Source organism: Spodoptera frugiperda, chromosome 9, assembly GCF_023101765.2.
Source record: "Spodoptera frugiperda isolate SF20-4 chromosome 9, AGI-APGP_CSIRO_Sfru_2.0, whole genome shotgun sequence".
Taxonomy (NCBI): Eukaryota; Metazoa; Arthropoda; class Insecta; order Lepidoptera; family Noctuidae; genus Spodoptera; species Spodoptera frugiperda.
Window position 1 is genome coordinate 3,639,341 of NC_064220.1, and position 22,438 is coordinate 3,661,778.

General features: G+C 37.4%; 1 protein-coding gene across 5 annotated transcripts in view; it reads right to left on the reverse strand.

The window, feature by feature from the left end:
- The window catches only part of LOC118271078 (protein Fe65 homolog), a 76,457-nt gene that overhangs the window by 7,067 nt on the left and 46,952 nt on the right, over positions 1–22,438 (reverse strand). For 2 of the 5 annotated variants that reach the window (XM_035586955.2, XM_050695811.1), the window contains exons 3-7: positions 18,735–18,876; positions 8,630–8,668; positions 2,462–2,691; positions 619–865; positions 51–246 (exon numbers count right to left, since the gene is read on the reverse strand). In XM_035586955.2, the coding sequence (XP_035442848.2) occupies positions 51–246; positions 619–865; positions 2,462–2,691; positions 8,630–8,668; positions 18,735–18,876 (854 nt within the window). Of the gene's footprint in view, positions 1–50; positions 247–618; positions 866–2,461; positions 2,692–5,243; positions 5,405–8,629; positions 8,669–18,734; positions 18,877–22,438 lie in introns of those variants that run through there. The other 3 variants (XM_050695810.1, XM_050695812.1, XM_050695813.1) reach the window with 2 other exon arrangements.

Below are 22,438 nucleotides of genomic sequence, written 5' to 3' on the forward strand. Positions count from 1 at the left end.
ACCTTACAAATATGATCAACGAATTCCAAAGCAATCTGACAGTTACTCACATCACCCCAGCGTCCAACTTGATCCAGCAGATCGTTGCGGCCTAAACTGAGGTCCACGATGCACTTGTTAACCGCACGACTGGACCTTTCTGGAGTCAGATCAGACTCTGCAATTTCGACCCAACCCAAGGAGCGGACGAAAAACCTGACGGCACGACCGTTGTCTGGCTCTGGACGGGCTGGGAAACTGCGACGTCTGGGGAGAAGAATAAAAAATATTTAATAATTAAATAAAAAATGTGACATTGACATGCTGTTGAAGATTTTGTAAAATTTGCCATTGAAGAAAAAAAACTCCTGCCGTCAGAATAATCGAGTTTACGGATATTAAGTCTTTAATTGCCAATAGAAAACTGTTGACGGCAAATCCTCCGCTAACGTCGGTTACCGGTGACCACCACCGCATTCAACGTGTTAAATACTATAGGATCTGTCTAGAGACCATCACGTGACGTCTCACGATGAAGGAGACGTGTCATCTGAATTAAAAAAGCTGATTGTCCCATTACTAACAATTAAAAAATCTAATATTATAATATTACCTACCCAATCATAACTCATAACTTACTTGTAAGACATCTCCTCTTTCCGTTTTCTCTCGGCCTCCTGTCCATCATGGTCCAGGGCTCCACTGGTGGTACTCCTGGTGACTGAGCTGGTCATCATACTGCCCTCGTACTTGCTGACTTCGGACAGATTGGAACAATCCCTGACCATGGAAATGCGGGACTCCTTGGCTTCTATGGGCGGCATCTTCGGGATCTCTCTCTGAATTGTCCCACTCTTTATGTGCCAGTAGTAAGGTCCGTCGTTATCTGATGAAAACAGAGAATAGTTGATGTTTGGAATATGTTTTAGCTAATCTAGAAAGTATTAAATCTGTCTGAATTCATGACATTCCTGGAAGTCAGTTAAAATATCGGAATAAACAGGCAAATGGAAAGATGATCTTACGAATGAGTTTCTTCTCTAAGACAACTTTTATGCACGTTACGTAAATGTTCTAAAACTAAATAACTAAACTAAATGAACTTATAAGTAACGCACATTGATGTTCTAGCCACTCTGACGTCCATGGATACTATAGTATCCAAAGTGACGAGTTCTGTTTAACTCCCTCTAGTTTAAAATACGGTCTTGTTTGGTGAGTTTTGACTGATTATCTATACAGCTGAATAAATTGTTCGACGAAAAAATAAGACATGGCGTTGTAATATGCTTTGACAAACAAAATATAAATTTTTTAAGTTAGTTGACTCGTTTTTGAAGTGTTTTTGTGAGTTCCAACAATTATGTCGTAAATACTACAGTTTTGTTTAATTTATCTTGCAAGTGTTATACATCAAAATAAACTAGAAGATTTGTGCTTTACGATGATGTACAAATATCACAGTTAGCTGATAAATCTAGTCTAATTTTAACTTCAAACGATTGTTGTTTCGAAAAAAATGGCCGGTCTGGTGTTGGCCACTTTTAGTTTTGTTTATACATATTTTACATACTTTGCATTACAATAGTATATAAAATATCGAAATACATTTCGTAATAAGCAAAATAATACATTTTTCAAAGAGAAATATACTAAATTCATTGAAGATTCCATAATAATGTCAATGTGTTCCTCGGGTTTTTTGATGTGTAAAATTACGAGTAGTGTTTTCTTTCGATTTAATTACAATACTTAGAGTTAACCGAATATAATCATATATACATCAAAAGAAAGGGTAATGAGTCTAGTTTGTTGTAAAAATATTTTATTGATAAAATATGCAATAGTTGTGCCGTATATTCTAAAAAGGTAGAAATAATTCTGTTTTTTTTTCTGTGTTTCATGTTTAACCCGTTTTATTGTATTTTAAAGATTAACTAAAGATTTTAAAATATCGTTAAGATTGATCAGTATTCTTCAATCTTTTTTTTGGTATTCTTTTCTTTATTCTAGGCATTACGGTTCAGTAGCTATATAGGTTTTTTGTTACGACGAACTTGCGAGTCGCGCGCGGTTCGGATGCCGTGCGCGGCTGGACGTTAGAGTGGCTAGGCATGATACTCTACATTACAGTAGTCTTACGGCGCATTCCAATAAACTACCGATCGGTAAATTTGCTTACGAGCCGTAGAATTTTGACACATTTTGTATGGAGCTTATGTCAAAATTCTACGGCTCGTAAGCAAATTTACGATCGGTACATTGGAATGCGCCGTTAGTTCCTACATCGTAGGCTTGATGACGTATCACAAATATGGACATTTATCCTTTTCCTTTACTATCCCACAACAAAATGTGTAACTTTATATTCCACCAGCAAGCAGCATGCCACAAAACCAACTAGGGTTACCAGTTACCTACCTACAGGTCTAATTTAAATACTAAAACTAATCTAAAATCTACATATGAACTATGAACATACATTTCCGACGAGTACCTTCATGTTTCTCCCATCCTGGCGGCAGTTGGGGTTCCTTTTTAGGTCTCAATTTGACAGGAATGGCGTACAGGTCATCGTTTGGACCCTCAGCAGAGTGCGGCACTGGGGTAGAGTGACTCTTCTCTGAATCCTCACGATCTGCTCGCTCCTTCTCTGGTGGGGGGGACTCCTCGCCGCCATTTTGGGGCGGCGTGATAAGTCCGCTTTTGTCACTGTTAAAGGTAAAAGAAAATTAAATGTCATATCGTGTAAGAACCTCGCTTAATGTTTGTTTGTTTTTAAATTGTTTGCATGGTTGGTGCGATGGCTGGGCAACCGGCTGCCGCGCAATATATAGCGATTTCGATTGCCGCATGGAGCATTTCTTAAATTGTTGCTTCGGGTCTGGGTCTATGTGTTTTGTCAAGTTCGTGGATTTATATGACTGTAAACGCACCCGCGACACATGACAAAATCTTTATTTGGGGCAACGCTTAAAAAAAGTGTCTGAATTAGAATTGGTAAAATTATGACTCAAAATTATTGTTTGTAAACTGCCCAACACAGACATTTCAACGGACATACCATACCGTAAAACGACGTAAAAATATAAATAAGTACAGTTTGAAACAGAATTATGACAACACGTAATAAATAACCGAATTCCACACAACATATCTGGTCACGAAACGAAACAACGCGACGGCTCATTATGTACTTAGACACACTAAGCCACATTTATGCTAATTCATACATGATACACATTTGCATGGAAACCACACAAAGTGTACAACTGTACAAATTATTGTATCACTTCTCGAAACCGCGCAACAATTTATGATAATAAGTACCTACTCAAGATCAGTGTGCTTCGACGCGTAAAGACGATGCTAGATTTGTGCGAATTTAAAATTTGAATTATTTATGTAACGTTTTAAAGAGCGTCATATTTGTAATTCCTCAAAGTAGGTACTAAATAGACAGGATCCCTTTTATGTAACAAGAATCTTGCTTATTTACATACAATTTCATTGGTTTTCTGAGAACTTTGTAACTGAAATACTGAATTTGAATGTACAAAGTCAACATTTATTTAGGTATGTAACTCTCCGGAGCTGCGGACTACCTAGCGGGTTACCGGGGCTCCGGCTCGACAAGCAGGAGTAGGAACGGGGTGGTTTTAGTCAATAAGAGTCTGACACTGCATGATTTTCGCCACTAAAAAAGGCGTGTAACTCTATGTCTGTCCAACACTAATATTTTCTTAACATACTTAATAGTAATTTTTTGAGCCCAGAGTGTCATACTCTTACTGACTAAAAATCACCCCGTTCGTACTCCTGTTTCGAGTTGATCGACTGCAGTCTCGGTCAGATCTGATTAAAATGTTCCCTTAAGTGTGACCTAGCTTAACTATAGGTATTCATAAGTATCTGTAACACACTTTATACCGTACTGTAGCATACTTTGTACTTCAGTTTAATGTGGTTAGCCGTACATTGTTTATGAGTTAATAAAAAAATAAACAAAGCGGAGTACGTGACTAGCGTAGTGCGTCGGTGATTTTAAAACTTAATATAAATCATTTTTATAGGGTGCGGGTTTAGTGACGAGAGCGGCGTTTGTGTTGAGTGTTAGACTAAGTAGCGAGTTGTCGTAATATGGTCTCATAATATTTTTTTATTTTTATTTTTGGTGTGTTTTTGTCCATATGAAAACGTCAACCCCATCGTACCTTATTAATTAATGATCTCATGTTAGGTAGGTACCTATTTACATAGCTGTATTATGTAGTTTTTTTCCCCATACTAGGATATTTTCCTGTGTCGTGTGTAAGACAAATAAATATACATGTTCACATACACATCACACCCAGACCAGAAATAACAACTTGTGTATGACACAAAGAGTTGCTCTATGCGGGAATTGAACCGCTACACGTTGCCCAGCCACCGCACCAACTATGCAGTCACAAAAAATCGTGCACTCAGAATAAAAAGGCTACTAAGTATTATTACCCCCTACTTGCTCTATATGTCACTCAAAGGTCAATACATTAGAATGTGGCCTTGCACAATTACAGTAACAATCTTAGGTAAACACCTGCTTTCTAAAATCGCCCCGCTACCGCCTATCACTATGCGCTCAACGTCCTCGCAAGGTCGCGCACTCGGCACGAACAATTAAGTACATGTCTACCTGACCATGTTGCCGACCATAATACAGGTTCTGGCAACAATTAGTGACCGAAATAAGTACGTGACTTCAATGCCTGAGCGGTGCAAAGTTAGATTTCAGTTTCGAAATAGGTATTGGTATCTTGGGGACCCAGTGGTTTTTCATAACATACATATAGATAGGTAACATATAGATATGACTTGTATATACTATAACATCACGCTTTTTAATCTTTAAAGGGATAGGTAGCCGTGCACGTATCTTCCTTGTTACTTGCACTTTTCATTGGTACACATAGCTTAGCACTGGTGGAAACGGACTCAGCTAAGCTATGTTTTTTTTCTATGGAAAGTTGCGTGCTATGGATGACTTTCCTACTATCGATACATCGCATACTCGAGCTGCGCATCTTCCTCGCATAGCTACATAGCTTAGTGTCAGTGGAAACGGCCACATAGTTTCACAGCTTAGCTATTACATCTTCGTAGCATAACTTCATAGCACATCTCTGGTGGAAAAGCATCTTTAGGGTATAAAATTTTTAACCGCGTTCAAAAACCCATGAGTATAAAATTCAGTTAGTGAAATAAACAAAAAAAAAACTAACCGTATATAATGATACCTCCTTTTCCTAATAATCATTTTAATTTAAACTTAAACTGAATAGGATGCAGACAGTTATTCGCACGTGAGCAATACTTTGTATGCACAGCACTGAACACTGAACACTGAACACTGAACACGGCCACTTCGCGTAACAATAACAAGTAAACTGAACATTTCTGTACGTGTTTTCATGGTTCTGTAAATAACAGGTTTCTTTGTGAATTTGTCTGTTATTCAAATTGTTGACAAAAAGTGGTATTTCTATTATTTAGGCCTGGTTTACAAGGGTATTGGTTAAGTGCTTCGTTGGTCGAGAGTGCATGAGAGGTCGTAAGTGAGGACGGCAAAGCTAGAGGTCTCGGGTTCGATTCCTAGATCGAGCGTAGTATTATTAATAGAGGGAGAGCGATTTGCGAAATGGGCCAGCTCGACCGGAGTGACTACGATCTCACAGAAAACCGACGTGAAACAACACTTGCATTGTGTGAGTGAGATTACCGGATTCCCAATTACTCCCCTACCCAATCCCTGATTCAGCAGCAACCCTTGAAATTAAATTCCTAACCCCCAAATGGTTGGTTTTGTATGATGTGCTTATAATACATACATAACAACATTTTTACGCGTAAGGAACCACAAAACCCGAACACAACACAACACGCTCAAACAGTTAATTTTTTCTCGCCCAGCGACTAGGATAAAAACTGAACATCCAGTAGCTAGTTACCAGCTCGTAACTACATTTTTAATTACCAATTAAGTGTAATCACAGTCGTGTTTGAATGCTATGATGCAACTCTTTAAACTACTAGATTCATTTTGTTTTTGTCGACCTATTTGTTGAAAAACTGGTCATTGCTTTATAGTTGCGTGTGCGACGGTTAAAACACGCATTATTGGATTCTCGGGGTCAAGATAACGTAATCCCACCCAAAACATAAATGTGAAAGGATGCCAAGTTCGATAATATTGGAATGCTTCGCCTATAAAAGAAGTGAGATCTAAATAAGTACCAAGTTCCATACACAGACCTCAGTTAAAAATGATATAACAAGTTGGCAAGTTTTCACACACTTTTTATAAACCTACTAAACGCAATGAGTCAAGTATATAATTTTCTATTAAAACTTGCCAAGTTATATCATTTTTAACTGAGGTCTGTGTATGGAACTTGGTACTTATTTAGATCTCACTTCTTTTATAGGCGAAGCATTCCAATATTATCGAACTTGGCATCCTTTCACATTTATGTTTTGGGTGGGATTTCATTTATTTTTGTAAGGTTTATTTTCTTTTTTTCTTATTTTACTTTACTTTGACTAAATACAAACCTTCGTAACGAATTTTAGGTCGGTACGACCATTGGAAGATATAGATAAATTTTTTGTTTTAGCTTAGGGGTATGAATTTACACCTTCAATATTTTTAAAACCGACTCACACTTGGCCATTTTCAGATTTTTTCCTTTACCTTGACCTAAAGACCTACCTCCATGCCAAATTTCAAGTCAATACGACCATTGGAAGTGGTCTAGGTTTTTGATAAGTGAGTGAGTCAGTCAGTCAGTCAGTCCAGTGAGTGTATAGTAAAAATAGCGATTTTCTGACGTCAATATCTCAAGACCTACAATAGGTACATTAATGAAATTTTGTATTTTAGATAAGTAAGTAGATCTCGACAGATACTAGAAATTTTATATGCGTAGATAAAATAGATTTTGAGTTATAGGTGGGTCGAACTTGGCCCGAAATGGTTCGTGTAATATAACCCACGGCCGGTGTGTCGGTTTTTTGCTCGAACTTGGCGGACACACTGCCGTGTGTCTAGATTAATGGGGCATAAAGTAATGGGCCAGAAGTAGCCTAAACGGTTTTTTTTATACATCCTTTTTTAGTAGATTATTGAGTGTTAAGAAGTAGGTAATATGGTTATAATTTACACTGCCAGTAGCAGCACAATAGCCGCGTCGTGTGTCGCGAAATGCGTGAATATGATTCCTCGTCAAACAATTACGTACGTGAGTAAGCCGAAAAAGATAATAATGAAGTAATATCTCTTATTTTTAAGGGGTAAATCATCCAATGCTTTCTCCCGTCTTGAGCGAGGCGAGAGGGAGTGTCAGACTCTTACTGACTAAAACCCACCCCGTTCCTACTCCTGCTTTTCGAGCCGGAGCCCCTATCTCTATGATATACTAGCTACTTCCGCGCGGTTTCACCCGCTCTGCTCGGCTCCTATTGGTCATAGCGTGATGTTTTATAGCCTATAGCCTTCATCGATAAATGCACTATCCAACACAAAAAAAATTATTCAATTCGGACCAGTAGTTCTGGAGATTAGCGCGTTCAAACAAACAAACAAACTCTTCAGCTTTATAATATTAGTATAGATAGGTAGAGTTACTAGCTCCAGCAAAGCTGAGAATCGTAGTATAAAAAGTATCCTATCACCAAAGCCAGCTCATACCCTGTCCGTATCCAAATTTCATCAAAATCCGTTCAGTAGTTTCAACATGACTAACGATTAAACATCCAAACTTTTACATTTACAATATTAGTTTCATGTCTCCCAAACCTATGTAAGTACTACATTTTACATAAAAGCAACTCAAGTTTTAGGCTCTAAAAAGTGCCTAAAATTGTAGGCGTAACATTACAAAACTAGGCAGCAAAGTAAAACGATTGACAGTAAATAAATTAAAAGTAAATACACGAGGCTGGCGAGGCGAACCTTTTTTTTACAATTTTCAATTCTATTTTACGCAATTCAGTGTAAGACTAGAAGGTAGACAGGCTGTAATTAGATTTTCTGCTAGTCGTTTTTCAGACAGACCGATATTTGAAGGTCAGACGTAGAGCATTGTAAGCTAGATGGTACTCTACGCGTTTGGTTATAATAGAACTAATTTTTAAGTATTGTTTCTGAAATAGCTTCCTGACTTGGGCATGTAATGAGAAGGGTAGACAATCGTGGGCCGTATGAATAGTGTGTGAGGTACCGGAACAGGCAAGACACATAAAGAATGCTTTTCCACCAGAGATGTGCTATGCTACGTTGCTGTGGATGTGTTTAGTATCCACCAATCATACTCATTGGTACACTTAGCTCAGTACCTCCCTTACCCTCTCCCTAAAACCTTCTTCTAAAAATAAAAATACTATACTCAAAACCGCATCAAAATCAGTTCAACCAACCACGAGATAATCGTGCACGAACATACATACACACAAAAAGGTCAAACTGAGAACCTCCTTTTTAAAATCGGTTAGAAGACCTTTAATTAACACTTATTATCGGAACCCAAATAATTCAGTAGCTCATGGGTAAATAATCATGGTGGTCAAAACTAAAATTAATTAAAAGTTTTTTCAAAATAATAATATGTACCTGGTTTTTGTAACAGGCGAAGCTGCCTCATCCTCGACTCTGAAAAAAAAAGAAAATATTTTTAATCAAAATTGAATTAGGCTCTTCATGAGCACGACGCGACGCCCTAGTTTTTTAATTATTTGGTGCACGGAGAAAGTACTGGTCTTGGCCCAGATTTTAATACAAATAAATTAATTTTTCTTTCTTCATAAATATTCAGTTGTTTCTGTACTAAGTTACTGTAATGCTTATTAAATTAAATTTACCTTTATTTTTGTTCATTATGTTTTCATTTAAAAGACAAGTGAAGGAGATTTATGATTATAATATTAAATTAAGGTGACCTGTGTCATTAGTACGAGTGATTTACTTTTACCTAAATGAGAGCGCGTTCGACGCTCTGATTGGCCGGGTCGAATAAACCAACCAATCAGTACCCTTTATATGAGTGTTCGACGCTGTGATTTGTTGGTTCATTTGAACCGGCCAATTAGAGAGCCGAACGCGCTTACTTTAAATGTAATGCAAGTTCATGCTAAGGTTACACAGTTTGCTTATTGTCATACATATTTTGAGTAAATATAATAATGAATTTGTTTATTCGACATGCGATGTGAGACTTTACTTATTTAATAACCCTTTTATTGCTTTGAAGGACCAAACACCACTGGAATAACAATAAATTCAAGATCAAACTAACCGTATGAGCTATTATTAACACCCAGTGAAATTAAAAAGAAACTACTATAGTAAATCTAAATAAGAAACCTATGTTTTCACGTCCATTGCAAGAAACGACAAAAAATGAGATCCATTTAAAAAAAAGACTGTGCCAAAACTTCACCCCATTACCGTGTCCAATGGCCTATTTCACCCCCAAATTTGGACAAAGGGGCCGGAATGGGGTGTGAATGGCCAAGTTTTGCCAATTCCACCCCCTTTTAGGAATGTTAAGAGGAACAAGATACTTGGAGTTTAAAGTTGTTTCAGTCAAAAAGTTTGTGTTGTTGAATAATGTATTGGTTTGGTATTGTGTGGTGTTGTTTGTGTTGGTATTGGGGTTGTGGATGATTGATTACCTTTAATGAAGGTTTTGTTGAATGAAGTATTTCTTTTGTAATGTTTCTTTAAAATTTTTGTATTATATTTCTCTGCCGTGCTTGAGAGATAGTAGCGTAATAGATATAGATAGAATAGTGCTGTGATCGTATCTTCAAATTTTGGCTTTAGTGTGCTTTTCCACCAGAGATGTGCTATGTAGTTATGCTACGAAGATGTAATAGCTAATCTGTAAAACTATGTGACCGTTTAAGCCGATAATAAGCTATGTAGTTGTGGGAGGAAGCAGCAGCTCAAGTATGCGATGTATCGATAGTAGGGAAGCAGGATGGCTATGGATATAGCACGGATCTTTCCATATAAAAAAATTAGCTGAGACCTTTTTCACCAGTTCTAAGCTACGTGTACCAATTAATATGACTGATGGAACTCAAACGCATCCACAGCGACGTAGCACAGTACATCTACGGTGAAAAAACACCCTCACTATACTAGTCATCCTCGGGCTATCTATCTATCTAAACATAATAAGGTATGACGACACCAAAAATCAAATCAAGCTCCAATCATTGTAGACAGTGTCCATTTTAAACTTTTTCGTTACTGCTATCTATTGGTGCTCCTGGGTACAGGATACCTACAAGATTATTCAAATAGATATAACATCAAGCATTTGGATTTCTTCTGGATCTATCTACAATTATATCTTTCATTCGCACTTGGTTTGTTCAGGATGGTGTTATCCAAGTATTTTATGCATGTAGAAGCACTGAGGTCGTAAACTGTTCACCATAAGAGTCGGTCGCCATCTTGGCCCGTGCATGCAAACGGCACATAACCTCGTCTGCTGCAATCCCCGTGAGTGCGACTTCAAATCGTCAGTTTTGATGTCTGTCGTATGTAAACGTGAAACAATAAAATTAGCATAACTTCATGCTGTCTTTAGTAGGAAGGGTAAGTAGAAGTGTTAAGAGTTTGGCTGCCAACAAAATCTGTTGAAGGCAAATCCTCCGCTAGCGCCGGTCACTTTTGCTCCCCATGGCGTTTAATGTGTTAAGTATTAGTTAACTTGACTTTAGACTGACTGTGCTAACTGTGGATATTAGATCAATATCTGTCTTGATTAAAATTTCGATTAAAATATACATAATTTATTCCTCATTTAAACCCTTCGAAACGTGTTGTTTGCTGCGCACAGTTCATCATTATGAGTCCCGATGTGACTTGAATCTAGTCGAGCACTTTTCGAATACTCTACGCACTTAAGCCGTATATTGCAATGTAAACCATTTAGTTGATGCATAACTATAGTCCACAATAAAGATGATTTGATTTAGTCTCACGATGGAAAGCAACCAATACTCCGATGTAAAGTTTATGTTTTGTTTTGGATTCACTGTACCGTGTCTAAATGTATGTTGTGGTATCTCCCTACTACCGTGTTACGCACTCCATGGCTTTATGTAGATTTAATGTCCTTGTACGTTTATGTTACGTTACTCTACACATAGTACTTTAAATATGTCGGATAAACAAACATGTTAAACATCCATGTTTCTAGTCTGGCCACGGTTTCGTTTGAGAGTTTAGAGCTAAACTTTTTTTAATTAGGTGAATGGTGACATAATTAAATAATTTCCTACGCTAAATTACCTAAAAAAATTACGATTTACTCACGTACACAAAGTGAATGGAGAAAAGCTCTAGTATCGAGTCAGAAAGGGACTCTTCATGAAGTATCCCTCTTAAGTGAGTAAACCGTAATTTTTAGTTAATTTAGTATGTCTCACGATCGTAATTATAAAAATAAAAAATACGATGCGTGACTGACGACGTGGATACCGGGGGATAAAAAGTATTTATACGCCATCAAGGAATCAAACTATCAGTTAAAGTATTAACTGCCGAAAGAAAACTATTAAAGGCAAATCCTTCGCTAAGCATCGGCTACCAGTGACCAACGAAGCGGTTAACGGGTAAAGTAAGTTTTTTTAGGAGGGGAACATCATCCATATATTTCTCCTGCCTTGGGCGAGGCGAAAGGGAGTGTCAGACTCTTACTGACTAAAAACCACCCCGTTCCTACTCCTGCTTTTCGAGCCGGAGTCTCGGTAAACGCTCTGCAGTCCGCAGCTATGTTAAGTAAGTAGACGAATAATAAGACGTAGAAACCTATTTAATAATTTGCGTATGAAACAGTTAGAAACGACTTGTTACCCACACCTATTGTAGTGTACCCTTGAAACGAACAATACGAGATCAAAGAGTTAAACATTGCATCACTACTAAGTATAGATGTGGATTAAGCAACTTCAACATTTAATTGCACTGCACAGACAAAAATCTCCATTAATTATAATTTTTTGGTTTAAATAATAACCTTTTTTTAGTGTGAAGACGTAATTAATGATTGTCTTGACTGTCATTGTTAGTCAGAGTAGGAAGAATCTGAAAAAGTAATTAAGAACTTGTGTGAGTCAACCTAGCTGTGATTAGTCACCGACAGATTGAGTTATAGTATGAAATTCAATTTGCTATGGTAATATCCATAAAGGGGGTCGTCCATTAATCACGTTATTTTAGTGTTTTATTGACCCCTCCCTCTACCTTGGTGATATGTGATGAGGTTTTTCATTAACCCTCACACAACATGATGTGTATTTTTTTAATTATAATGTTTTTATATATATTTTTTAAATTCACAGGGGTTGAACACCGCTGAAATTCCTGACTCCGGGCTAATAATGGTCATTATACCATTATATCAGTAAATGCCTATATCACTTTTTAGCCGATCACCCTATCACTGTATCATCTTTACCTACAGTCAAAATATTGAAATAATATATTGAAAACCTACTGCCATTAAAATCTAACATACCATCCTATAGTAAGCAAAACAAAACACTAGTACACTAGTAAGAAAACTTCACAAACTACACACTGAAAGCTGAAACATTCCTGAAAAGCTCTCGATTACTTTCAGCCCGATGCACTACGTGACCCCTCTGTGATCTTCAGTAATGCTTAGGACACACTACGACTTTTTCAGCTGACTTTTTGAAATTACACTTTAAATTGCTTACGGTTAAAAGTCAGTAATAAACGGATTTTCCTACATGATATTTTATTTAGAAATGTGACAAGATGTACATAATATGTTTCTATGTATCATATGTTTGTATGTTGCTTTTGTTAACGTATTAAAACAATTAACCAGATTTTATTAGATTGTGTATTTTGTGTAATGGAGGAAGAGCCATGCTTTGGCACAAATGGACCAGCTCGACCAAAGTGAAACTACGGCCTCACAGAAAACCGACGTGAAACAACACTTGCGTTAGGTTTCGTTGTGTGAGTAAGATTAACGGAGGCCGAATTACCCCCTTCCCAATTTTCCTAATCCCTGACTCCTCGAAAACCCTTATATTCCTAACCTCAAACAGGCCGGCAACGTAGTTGTAACGCCTCTGGTGTTTCGGTGTCGATGGGCGGTGGCGATTGCTTACCAACAGGTGAACCGTGGGCTCGCTTACCGGCTTATACCGTTAAAAAAAAAATTATAGCAGTTTCCAAACAAACCATGAGATAAAGTACATTGTAATTTACTAATGCATTTATTTCTTTGTACCACAATATCTTGCGATTAGAAACCACTCCCGTTCAATCCTAGTCTAGGCTTTATATTGAAGTCGAGAGCCGACTTTCATAGACAAAAGGTTTTTGCCGTCGGTGAGGAGTGAGGAGCTAGAACGTCAATCTCCACGAGTGCTTTCGACACATACGGGGATTGGAAATGGGGGAATACTCGTAGTATCCCGTTTTGTGTAGATTCCATTTTTAAAAGGATGGGTTTTGGAATGGATTGAAAGTTTTTATTTGTTTCGCGTAAGTTACAGCATAGTGGGTGTCTGTTTTGAAGTTTTGAGATTTTAAATAGAATAGAGAGAGAGAGAGAGAGAGAGAGAGATAGAAAGAGGAGTGTGTAGAGTTGAAAATCTATTAACTTTTATGGCTTTATTATGAATCTGTATTTATAATGCATACCTGTGGTCTACAATAAAACTGATTTGATTTGATTTGACTGTCACTGTCTCACAAGACGCCATAGAATTTTTGTTATTACCTACGTCTCACTAGCAACCGTACTCAGAGTCATTTAATGGCTACTTAATTCAGAGCTTAACAAATGTTTTTAGAACAAAATCGTTACTAAGGAGCAGTCTAAGTAATCATTAAATGTCTCTGAGAGTAGCAGTACAGTTTATTATGAAGTTTAAGTATAACCATGTTTTAAAATCAACAGTAATAGGTATAATTTTACAACAGAAACAAACAAATATGTACATGTATATTAAGTGGATTGTACTAAATACACCGGCTTGCAGCAACTCGGCTTGTTTCTAACGGAAACCGCGCGGCCTTGTCAAGGCAACACCCTGTTTGAGTTTCTTATGTATAGTTATGTACCGGTGAATAGTTTGTTCAGTATATACTTGATATTAATTTAAGGTTGCTTTTGCCTCCAGAGATGTGCTTTGGTACGTTGCTGTGGATGCGTTTAGCTTCTTTTTCCACTAATCATATTCATTGGTACATATAGCATAACACTGGTGGAAAAGGACTCAGTTAATCTATGTTTTTTATTGTGCTATGGATGGCTTCCCTACTTTATGCTATAGGTACACACAAGAATCCCCATATAAAGTGATATTAAAATTAATAATTTTATTCCAACTACCAGCTCTATTTACTCACAATTAAGCCATGAATTTGGCAAAGAAACAACGTAATAAAACTTAATGTATTCCTCACACCCACCTCAAATCTTATATCCCCAGTTCAAAATCTTTTAAACCAAACATTACTAAAATAGACCCAACTCTATTCATTCAAAACAAAACTTTATAGAGTTTATTTTAAGAACTATTTTCATTATTTTGCAAACCAGAGCAATAACCTGTCTAATTAGATTGGGAAATGGAAAATTCGTTTGAAATTCATAGTTTTATAGTGAAATAAGGTCGAGAATTGTGTGGCAGGAGGATTGCAATTTCCGTCGCTAGATGGCGACACGATCTCACGGATGCATTCTGATATTGAAGCAGAGACGTGATCGCAATATCTTTGATGCTTCTCATAACTTGGAATACTTTTGCTATTTTTTAGTTTTGAAATTGAAAATGGCGAATGCTATCTATATCTGCATTGTTTTATAAGAAAAATAATATCCTTTTCTTGAGGAGGGGAAAATCATATAATGATTTCTTGCCTTAGACGAGGCGAGAGGGAGCGTCAGACTCTTACTGACTAAAAACCACCCCATTTCTACTCCTGCTTTTCGGTCCAGAGCCCCGGTAAACCCGCTAGGTAGTTCGCAGCTCCGGATCAGGCATCAGCCCTACTGGGCCCCATCTGTGGTGGTCTGATAGCTCTTTGAGACGCGTGAAAAATAATATCCAAGGATCTTAATTAATACTATTGTCCAGAAAAGTATTAGGCGTTAGAATTTTATTTATAACGGCAATCTAAGCCAGTAAAGCTTATTAGCAGATAGCCTTTAAAGGCATTAACCCATAAAAATAACCATTCTGGTGTTGTGGTGTATCCATCTGATGATTCGTTTGCCCATTTGATCCCGATCCACAAACTTCTCAATGATCCAACAACAAAACATTGTATGTAATTGGTCTTAGTTTGTTGCGTGTACCACGTTCTTTACAAAATGTCGTTCACCATTAAATCCTTGGCCACAGTGTAACTTAATCCCATACTGTGGTGGGCTAACTCCACCAGTCTGTAAACATCGTTATACGAGATTTTTACGATACATCGTCTAGCTCTCATAAACTCGTGTTCAACAACGTTTAGCTTGTGTTTACTGTTGCTAATATTAATTTGACTTGGTTGTAAAAGCGGGTTGAAATTTAGATTTTTGTTAATGGATATGAGACAGCTTCTTTCTTTCAACACCAGAAGTAAACGTATGCTTTTAATTTTATGGGGGAATTATCATCCCATAACTTCTCTCGCCTTGAGTGAGGCGAGAGAGAGTGTCAGACTCGTATTGACTAAAAACTACCCCGTTCCTTATCCTGCTTTGAGCCGGAGCACCGGTAACCTGTTATGTTGTCCGCAGCTCTTGATCGAGCATCAGCCCTAATGGAACCGATCTGTGGGTATTTGTTGAGATTGGTTGTCTGTACTTCCTACTGACACGACAAAACATAACGCTTCCTTTGCTTTACGCTGGTGATTGTAGAATCCCTTCAGTGGAGCCGGCTGATCTTCTCTTTCTATTAACTCTTGCCGAATACAATATATGGTACTGCAAGAAGGGAGTAAATAGGCTTCTTAGGAGTCGGCAAAGCGCGTGTAATGCCCCAAGTGTTGCAAGCGTCCATAGACCACGGTAACTACTTACCATCAGGTGAGCCGTGTGCTCAATTCTAGCAATCCTACAGAATGTCTCATCGAGCTAAAACAGCTTCTTCATAGACATCTTCGAGAGTTTAAATTCCAAAAGTACCTTTTTACAATATTTTATCTAGTCTTCGAGTCTAATTGAAATAAACGATCGCACTTAAATGCATTTAGCAAGACCAGCATGAAATGAACGTCTTGAGTGATTCAGCGTCTGCCTGGCAACACCGCAGTGCATCGCTTTATCTTCAGGACGGATGCTCAGTTCGCTGGCTTGCGTGCAGTGGGGCCAGTAAAATAGCGAGTTAATAGCATAAGTAGGAGAATTATTGTTTTGATCTGGTTTTAATTTATTGAAATGGTGTTGGATTCATCACTCATTAGTATTGTATTTTAATGTATTAAATTATGCGTAATAAAATGTGATAGAGATAAACATGTAAAGTGGTCGTGTTGGCCCAGCGGTTTAAGACCACCTCTCGTAGGTATAATATGGATTCGAAAGCTACCAACGGCAAATGCCAATGTGACTTTTTCTGAGTTATATGTACTTTCTAAGATTATTTAGACACCACAGACAAACGGTGAAGGAAAATATTGTGAGAAACCTGTGAAATAGATTAAAATCGCCAACTTGCATCGAGCAAGCTTGGCGATTAATTCCCAAACCTTCTCCGTGTGAGAAGAGGCCTTTGGTCAGCAGTGGCCACTTACAGGCTGTTGATGTATGTCCTATAAAAGTTATTATTTAAGGAACTGTAAAACAATCGAACTCTTCTTCTTTAAATCTTCAGGCCTATCCAAAATCTTACGTATAGATGGGAAGATATAAACCTCTTTGAGTTTATAACTTGCACCACACACCACAAGTATTATCTACAGGCGAGCGGATGTTGTTCTGTTCGGTGGTTGCGTGCGCAGCGTGAGGCCACGAAACTAGCGGTTTTTGCCAACTTCAGTTTTATATGAAAAATACTCTTTGATTTATTGCTCGTAATTGCTAAAAGTGGGGAAGTTATTAAATATTAAAATAGGAATATTTAAACGTTTAGTTTTGGCGTTATCTTATACATTTTGACGTAAATAAATGTTTTTCTTTTCTAATCTCTTTCTATCTGTGATGAAGTGACGCCAGCGAGAGAAGTATAGTCTTTCTTTTAATTAAAAAATAGTTCAAGCGGCATTACGTGCCGTAATGTGCACTTCTGCCTGCCACTTCAGGGATAAAAGGCGTGATGTTCCAACTAATAACAAATTGTTCAATATAAATACTATGATGTAGAAAACCGATCTCCATTATACATAATTATTATAATAATTTTATTATAAAATTTTCAACCAAAAAAAATATAGAATAAAGTACATAGTTGCACGGTATCTCGGAGTTGGAGGGCCGAATGCACTGGATCGATGCAGCGACTGCGCACTGCGCGGGTCGATGCACCCGCCAGTGACGTAACCACGCACGTCCACTAGCCAGTTGCTATGGCAGAAGTGCCACTTGAAATGAAACGTGAACAATGAAAAAGGAATTAGTAGTGGCTTGTTTTTTTAAACGGTTAGATGTGATTTGTTTTTGAAGAGAAGGGCCCACTAAGAAAGATGTCATGTTGTTTGTTTGTGAATTTACAAATAAAGTGTTCACTAAGAAAGACATTAATATACACTGCTTTGTCCGACAGAGGTTAGAAGATATTTTCGAGATATTGAGACGCTCAATCAGGCAACACCTCGATGTCTGTTTGTCGCGGTGGCTGGGCAACTGGCTGCCATGTAACGTGTAGGGGGTTCGATCGTCCCACGGAGCAAAGTGATTTTTGTCTCAACAATTTTTTGTTTCGGGTCTGCCTGTCATATGTATGTTAAATGGTATGTTTGTTAAAGCACCCACGATACAGGAGAAGATTCTAGTGTGGGGCAACGTTTAAAAAAAATAAACAACAAAAAACATTAACAAACAACGATATACAACCCTAATTAAAAACAAATCGATGGTACTTCTGCACTACCCTGTAAAGTGTCCCTATCCTAATGTTTTGCTAGGTTTGGATCGAGGAATGCTCGGATCCGCCGCTCTGATGAACTTATGGAACTATTTGATGGAGTTATTTTAATCTCCATTGCGGTTATCATAATACAGTTCTGTCTGCAATATTACGTTTCTATTCTCAGCGTATTATTTCGTTGAGTTCCGTCCGATGGAATAATTTATATTGCATTAAAAGTAAGTTGAGTCTCTTAGTTTTACTTGAAATGGCTTTTTAACAAAGAAAAATAATAAGTTAGGCTTTTTATTTATTTTCACGTAACGATTTTTGCGTATATAGAATTTAAAGAGCTATAACTTAATGACCTTTTTTTAAAGGAGGATAAGATTTTTTTAAGATAGGCGAGAGAGTGTCATACTTTTACTGACTAAAACCACCACTCCTGCCTTTCGAACCAGAGCCCCGGTAAACCCGCTAGGTAGCCCGCAGCTCCGGAAAATTAATGACCTTGAGTTTTATAATTTCTTCAATTAACATCATTATATCTATTTGCTTCTAAATCATTACTCCAACAATTTTCTCCGTGCACCTTCACTTACTACACTACACTACATTACATTCTTTCTTTCCTTCCCATTCTTTCTCCCACTCACCTCCTGTTGTCGAGGTAGCTGTCGTACTCGTCCGGCGTGTTCTTCTCGTCGTGCATATCGTACAGGTCGCTGTATATCGCTGACTCTAGTCGAGATGGGTCCAAGTGGTAGTTCGGATTCTCGTACGAGAGAAGACCATTCTCTGTTGACAAAGAAGAAGAAGACATTAGATGAGGTTCTAAGATAGAAGGTGTTGTAATGGAGAATGTTTAGTATTATGTGAATTATGAAATTCACCACACATTTGTGTATAGTTTTAAAACTTACTTTACTTCTAAGTTCTAATAATAGTTTTAGTGACCATGTCAGTTTAAAAACTTACTTTACTTTTATTGTTTTTATTTTTCATTTATAATTTGTTTCTCTGTGTATTACTAACACCAGTCTATAAGAACATTGTTACTAACTAAATGGACACCATGGTCTGAAATAAATAAATGATTATGATAAAACATTGTTGAACTCGATGAACCTATAGGATTTCATCATTTAAAGTAGTAAGTAAGTAAATAGAAAAAAGAGTAACAAAAGTAAAATTATTCAGTGAGTGAAATCGGTAATAAATATCTCCTAATTTACACATCACACCTCTACCAGATCTCTCTTAAGTTTCTTTGACTGCCAATAGAAAACTGTTGAAGGCAAATTCTCCGCTAACGTCGGTCACCGGTGACCACCACGGCGTTCAATGTGTTAAACATAAAAATTTATCCAGCACACATTGCCTGAATCACCAAAAAATTGCAATCGCCTAAAAACTTTTTAGAATTTACTTTAAATATATTATTATTCTTAGAGCGTACATTTTCAAAAATCGTTGTCCCTGATCAAGATATATAGAGTCCATTACAATACATTGACTGTCTGGCAGTCTAATCTAGAATCTAGATTATTTTAGCTTTTATTTTCTAGATAACTAAGTCTAGATTTCAACAACAGACATGAGATGTCTTCAGCTGGAAAATAAAACGAAAGGATTGTGTAATTCATTTTGTGTTTTGAAGACAGATTTCTGTGGAATAATGTTTGTTTATATTTAATTTTAATATAAGGATTTTGGATGACATTTTATTGGGGTGTTTTAATGGTATAAGCCGGTAAATGAGTTGACGAATCATCTGATTGAAACGAATGGAGTTTCTTGCTCGTTCTTCTCCATTCGAAGCTACACTTTGGAACGAGCACCTAGCTTCACTAACGGACAGACTGACAGACTATTATTTATTTCTTAATTTGTTGACATTTCAAAAGTACCTATTTATGGTTTAGTTGGAATAAATGATTTGACTTTAACATGGACACCCCTGTCCTCTGTCTCTGTTAGAAATCCAGTTTTTATATCAAACTTTTCCTTCACCGCCTGTCCGATCATCGATCATACCATCTTATAACCAGGCAGTTTCATAAAAGCACGAACCTGACAGAAAACCCGCTCCAAACACCAACAGACATTTTCACAACAAAAAAAAAACAAACAAACACAATTAAAAGTTATTAATTAAAAAAAGCAGTGTGTCATCTTGAAACAATGTTATTCAAGTCGCGGCAGGCACTTGGCAGGCCTCATCGTAACCAGAGCTGAAGCCGTAACAATTGTTGCCCCCCTCCCCCCACAAACATGGCGGCCTATACACGATGTAATTGCTGTCATCGTGTCCATTATGGATGTAATTGTATAACAAATGGATGGACATGTAATGGGGATGGATTGGTTTGGAATAAATGTTGTATAGTCTCAACAAGGAATATTTCATTATTATTTTCAAAAGCCCGTGACAGTCCTGGCCTCCACTTCTTAGGAGTAAGCAACAATGTCCACACCTTGTATCCGTGTTGGATATCGCAATATCAGTTAATTTATTTTTGGCTACAACAGTCGGAGCTGCGGACTGCCTCGGAGCTACGGAGTCACTAAGAGTCTGACATTCCCTCTCGCCTCGCTCTAGGCTAGAGAAGACATCGGATGATTTTCCTTCTCCATAAAAAAATATGATACCAAAATCAAAGTCAAAATTATTTATTTGAAATAGACGGAGAAATGTCTGTCTGTCGGTCGGTAGCCACAGAAAAGAAGTGTGGACCAAATAAACGATGTATATAAGCCCTGAATAGATAATACATGTGACTGACAAGAGACTTAACTTCATGTAAGTGAATCTAAGCGCTTGTTAAGCGTCTGACCTATTTACTTAGTTGGATCTCGAAGACGATTAGTAAACTTCACTTAACTATGGAGAATTTGCCTCCAAGGGATTACACTGGAGTTTAATGATGTTGCTGTTTATATCGCTTTAAAGTTGAATAGCTTGTTGTTTAGATGCTGTAAGTGAAATAGTTAGAGTCCGAGAAGGAATTTTTATACAACTACGCCCCACACTAGCATTTTTTTCTGGGTTGTGAGTGCGTTTACAAACTTACAAGTACACATACACATGACGCCCAGACTCGTAACAACTTGTAGATCATACGAAGAGCTGCTACTTGCAGAAATCTAGCCAACCGTGCAGTCGAATTAGAATTTGTTATACAAAATGTGAGTAACATTAAATCTTTCGTCTTTTCTTTTTTTCTTTAAATAGACTTTTCGAAATTATGTTTTACTTCTAAATAAGTAAACGTTACGTCTGTGAGTTTTTTGAATGACAATCAAGATTGAAGCGTATTACGTGTTCTATAAGATAGGAATCAGTCTGACTGCAAAAAAAGTCGAAAAATTGCTGTAACTACCCAAACCTCTGCTTAACGCCTTCCCCGACATAATATTACATTATGTTATGGTAAATAAGACCATAAGTGTTTACTACTATAGTCGTAAATGGTATACCACGGTTCCAAGTGCCATGAAGTTCTATAGACGTATACTAACCATAAAATTACATTCAGATAAGGTAGTAATGTTGCTAGTTAAACTGTTGTGACTTTCCTATAAACATTACATTTGATTTTATCCGATTATGGTGATGAAATGATTTTGTGGTTTGAAGCAGTGACTACATAAAGATGTGTCATAGAGAACAATATTGTGCCTACTTTTCTCGAGTTGCACTTAAAATTATCAGTTGCGTACAAGTTCTATGCAGTAGCAAAAGAAAAAGACCCGTGCGGACGTGCCTCAAAGAGCCATCAGCCCACCACAGAAGTGACCCAGTAGGGCTGATGCCGATCGAAAGGCAGGAGTAGGAACGGAGTGGTTTTTAGTCAGAAAATGTTTGACAATCACTCTCATCTCGCCCAAGACGGAAGAAGATTGGATGAATTCCCTTATCAAAAAAAATGCATTAGGGAATAAACCATTGCTATATACCAGACACAATGTAAAGTTATATCCCGATAATTTAGATAATAGTTACCTGACATAGGAATACATACATAGACTACTGGCAGCATTTTTGCATTGAAAAACCAACGAGACAAACCATGTTATTACCACCTAACACTGTAATAGAGACGACTCTATAACCTCACGTTAATACACACAGCGATCGCGAATTACCGCTAAATTACAAATGCAACTACATCCCGCAGCGACAGAGAGGAACTATAAAACGATAATCAAGCCACCGACAAATTGCAATCCCCACTAACCCCCCATAAAATCCGTACAATTCCATTAAATTCCCGACCAATCGCATTAACACGCAACGATTGTCGAAATCCCCATCCCCGGATAATCCCCGAAACATCCCGTTATGGGGGGTATAACA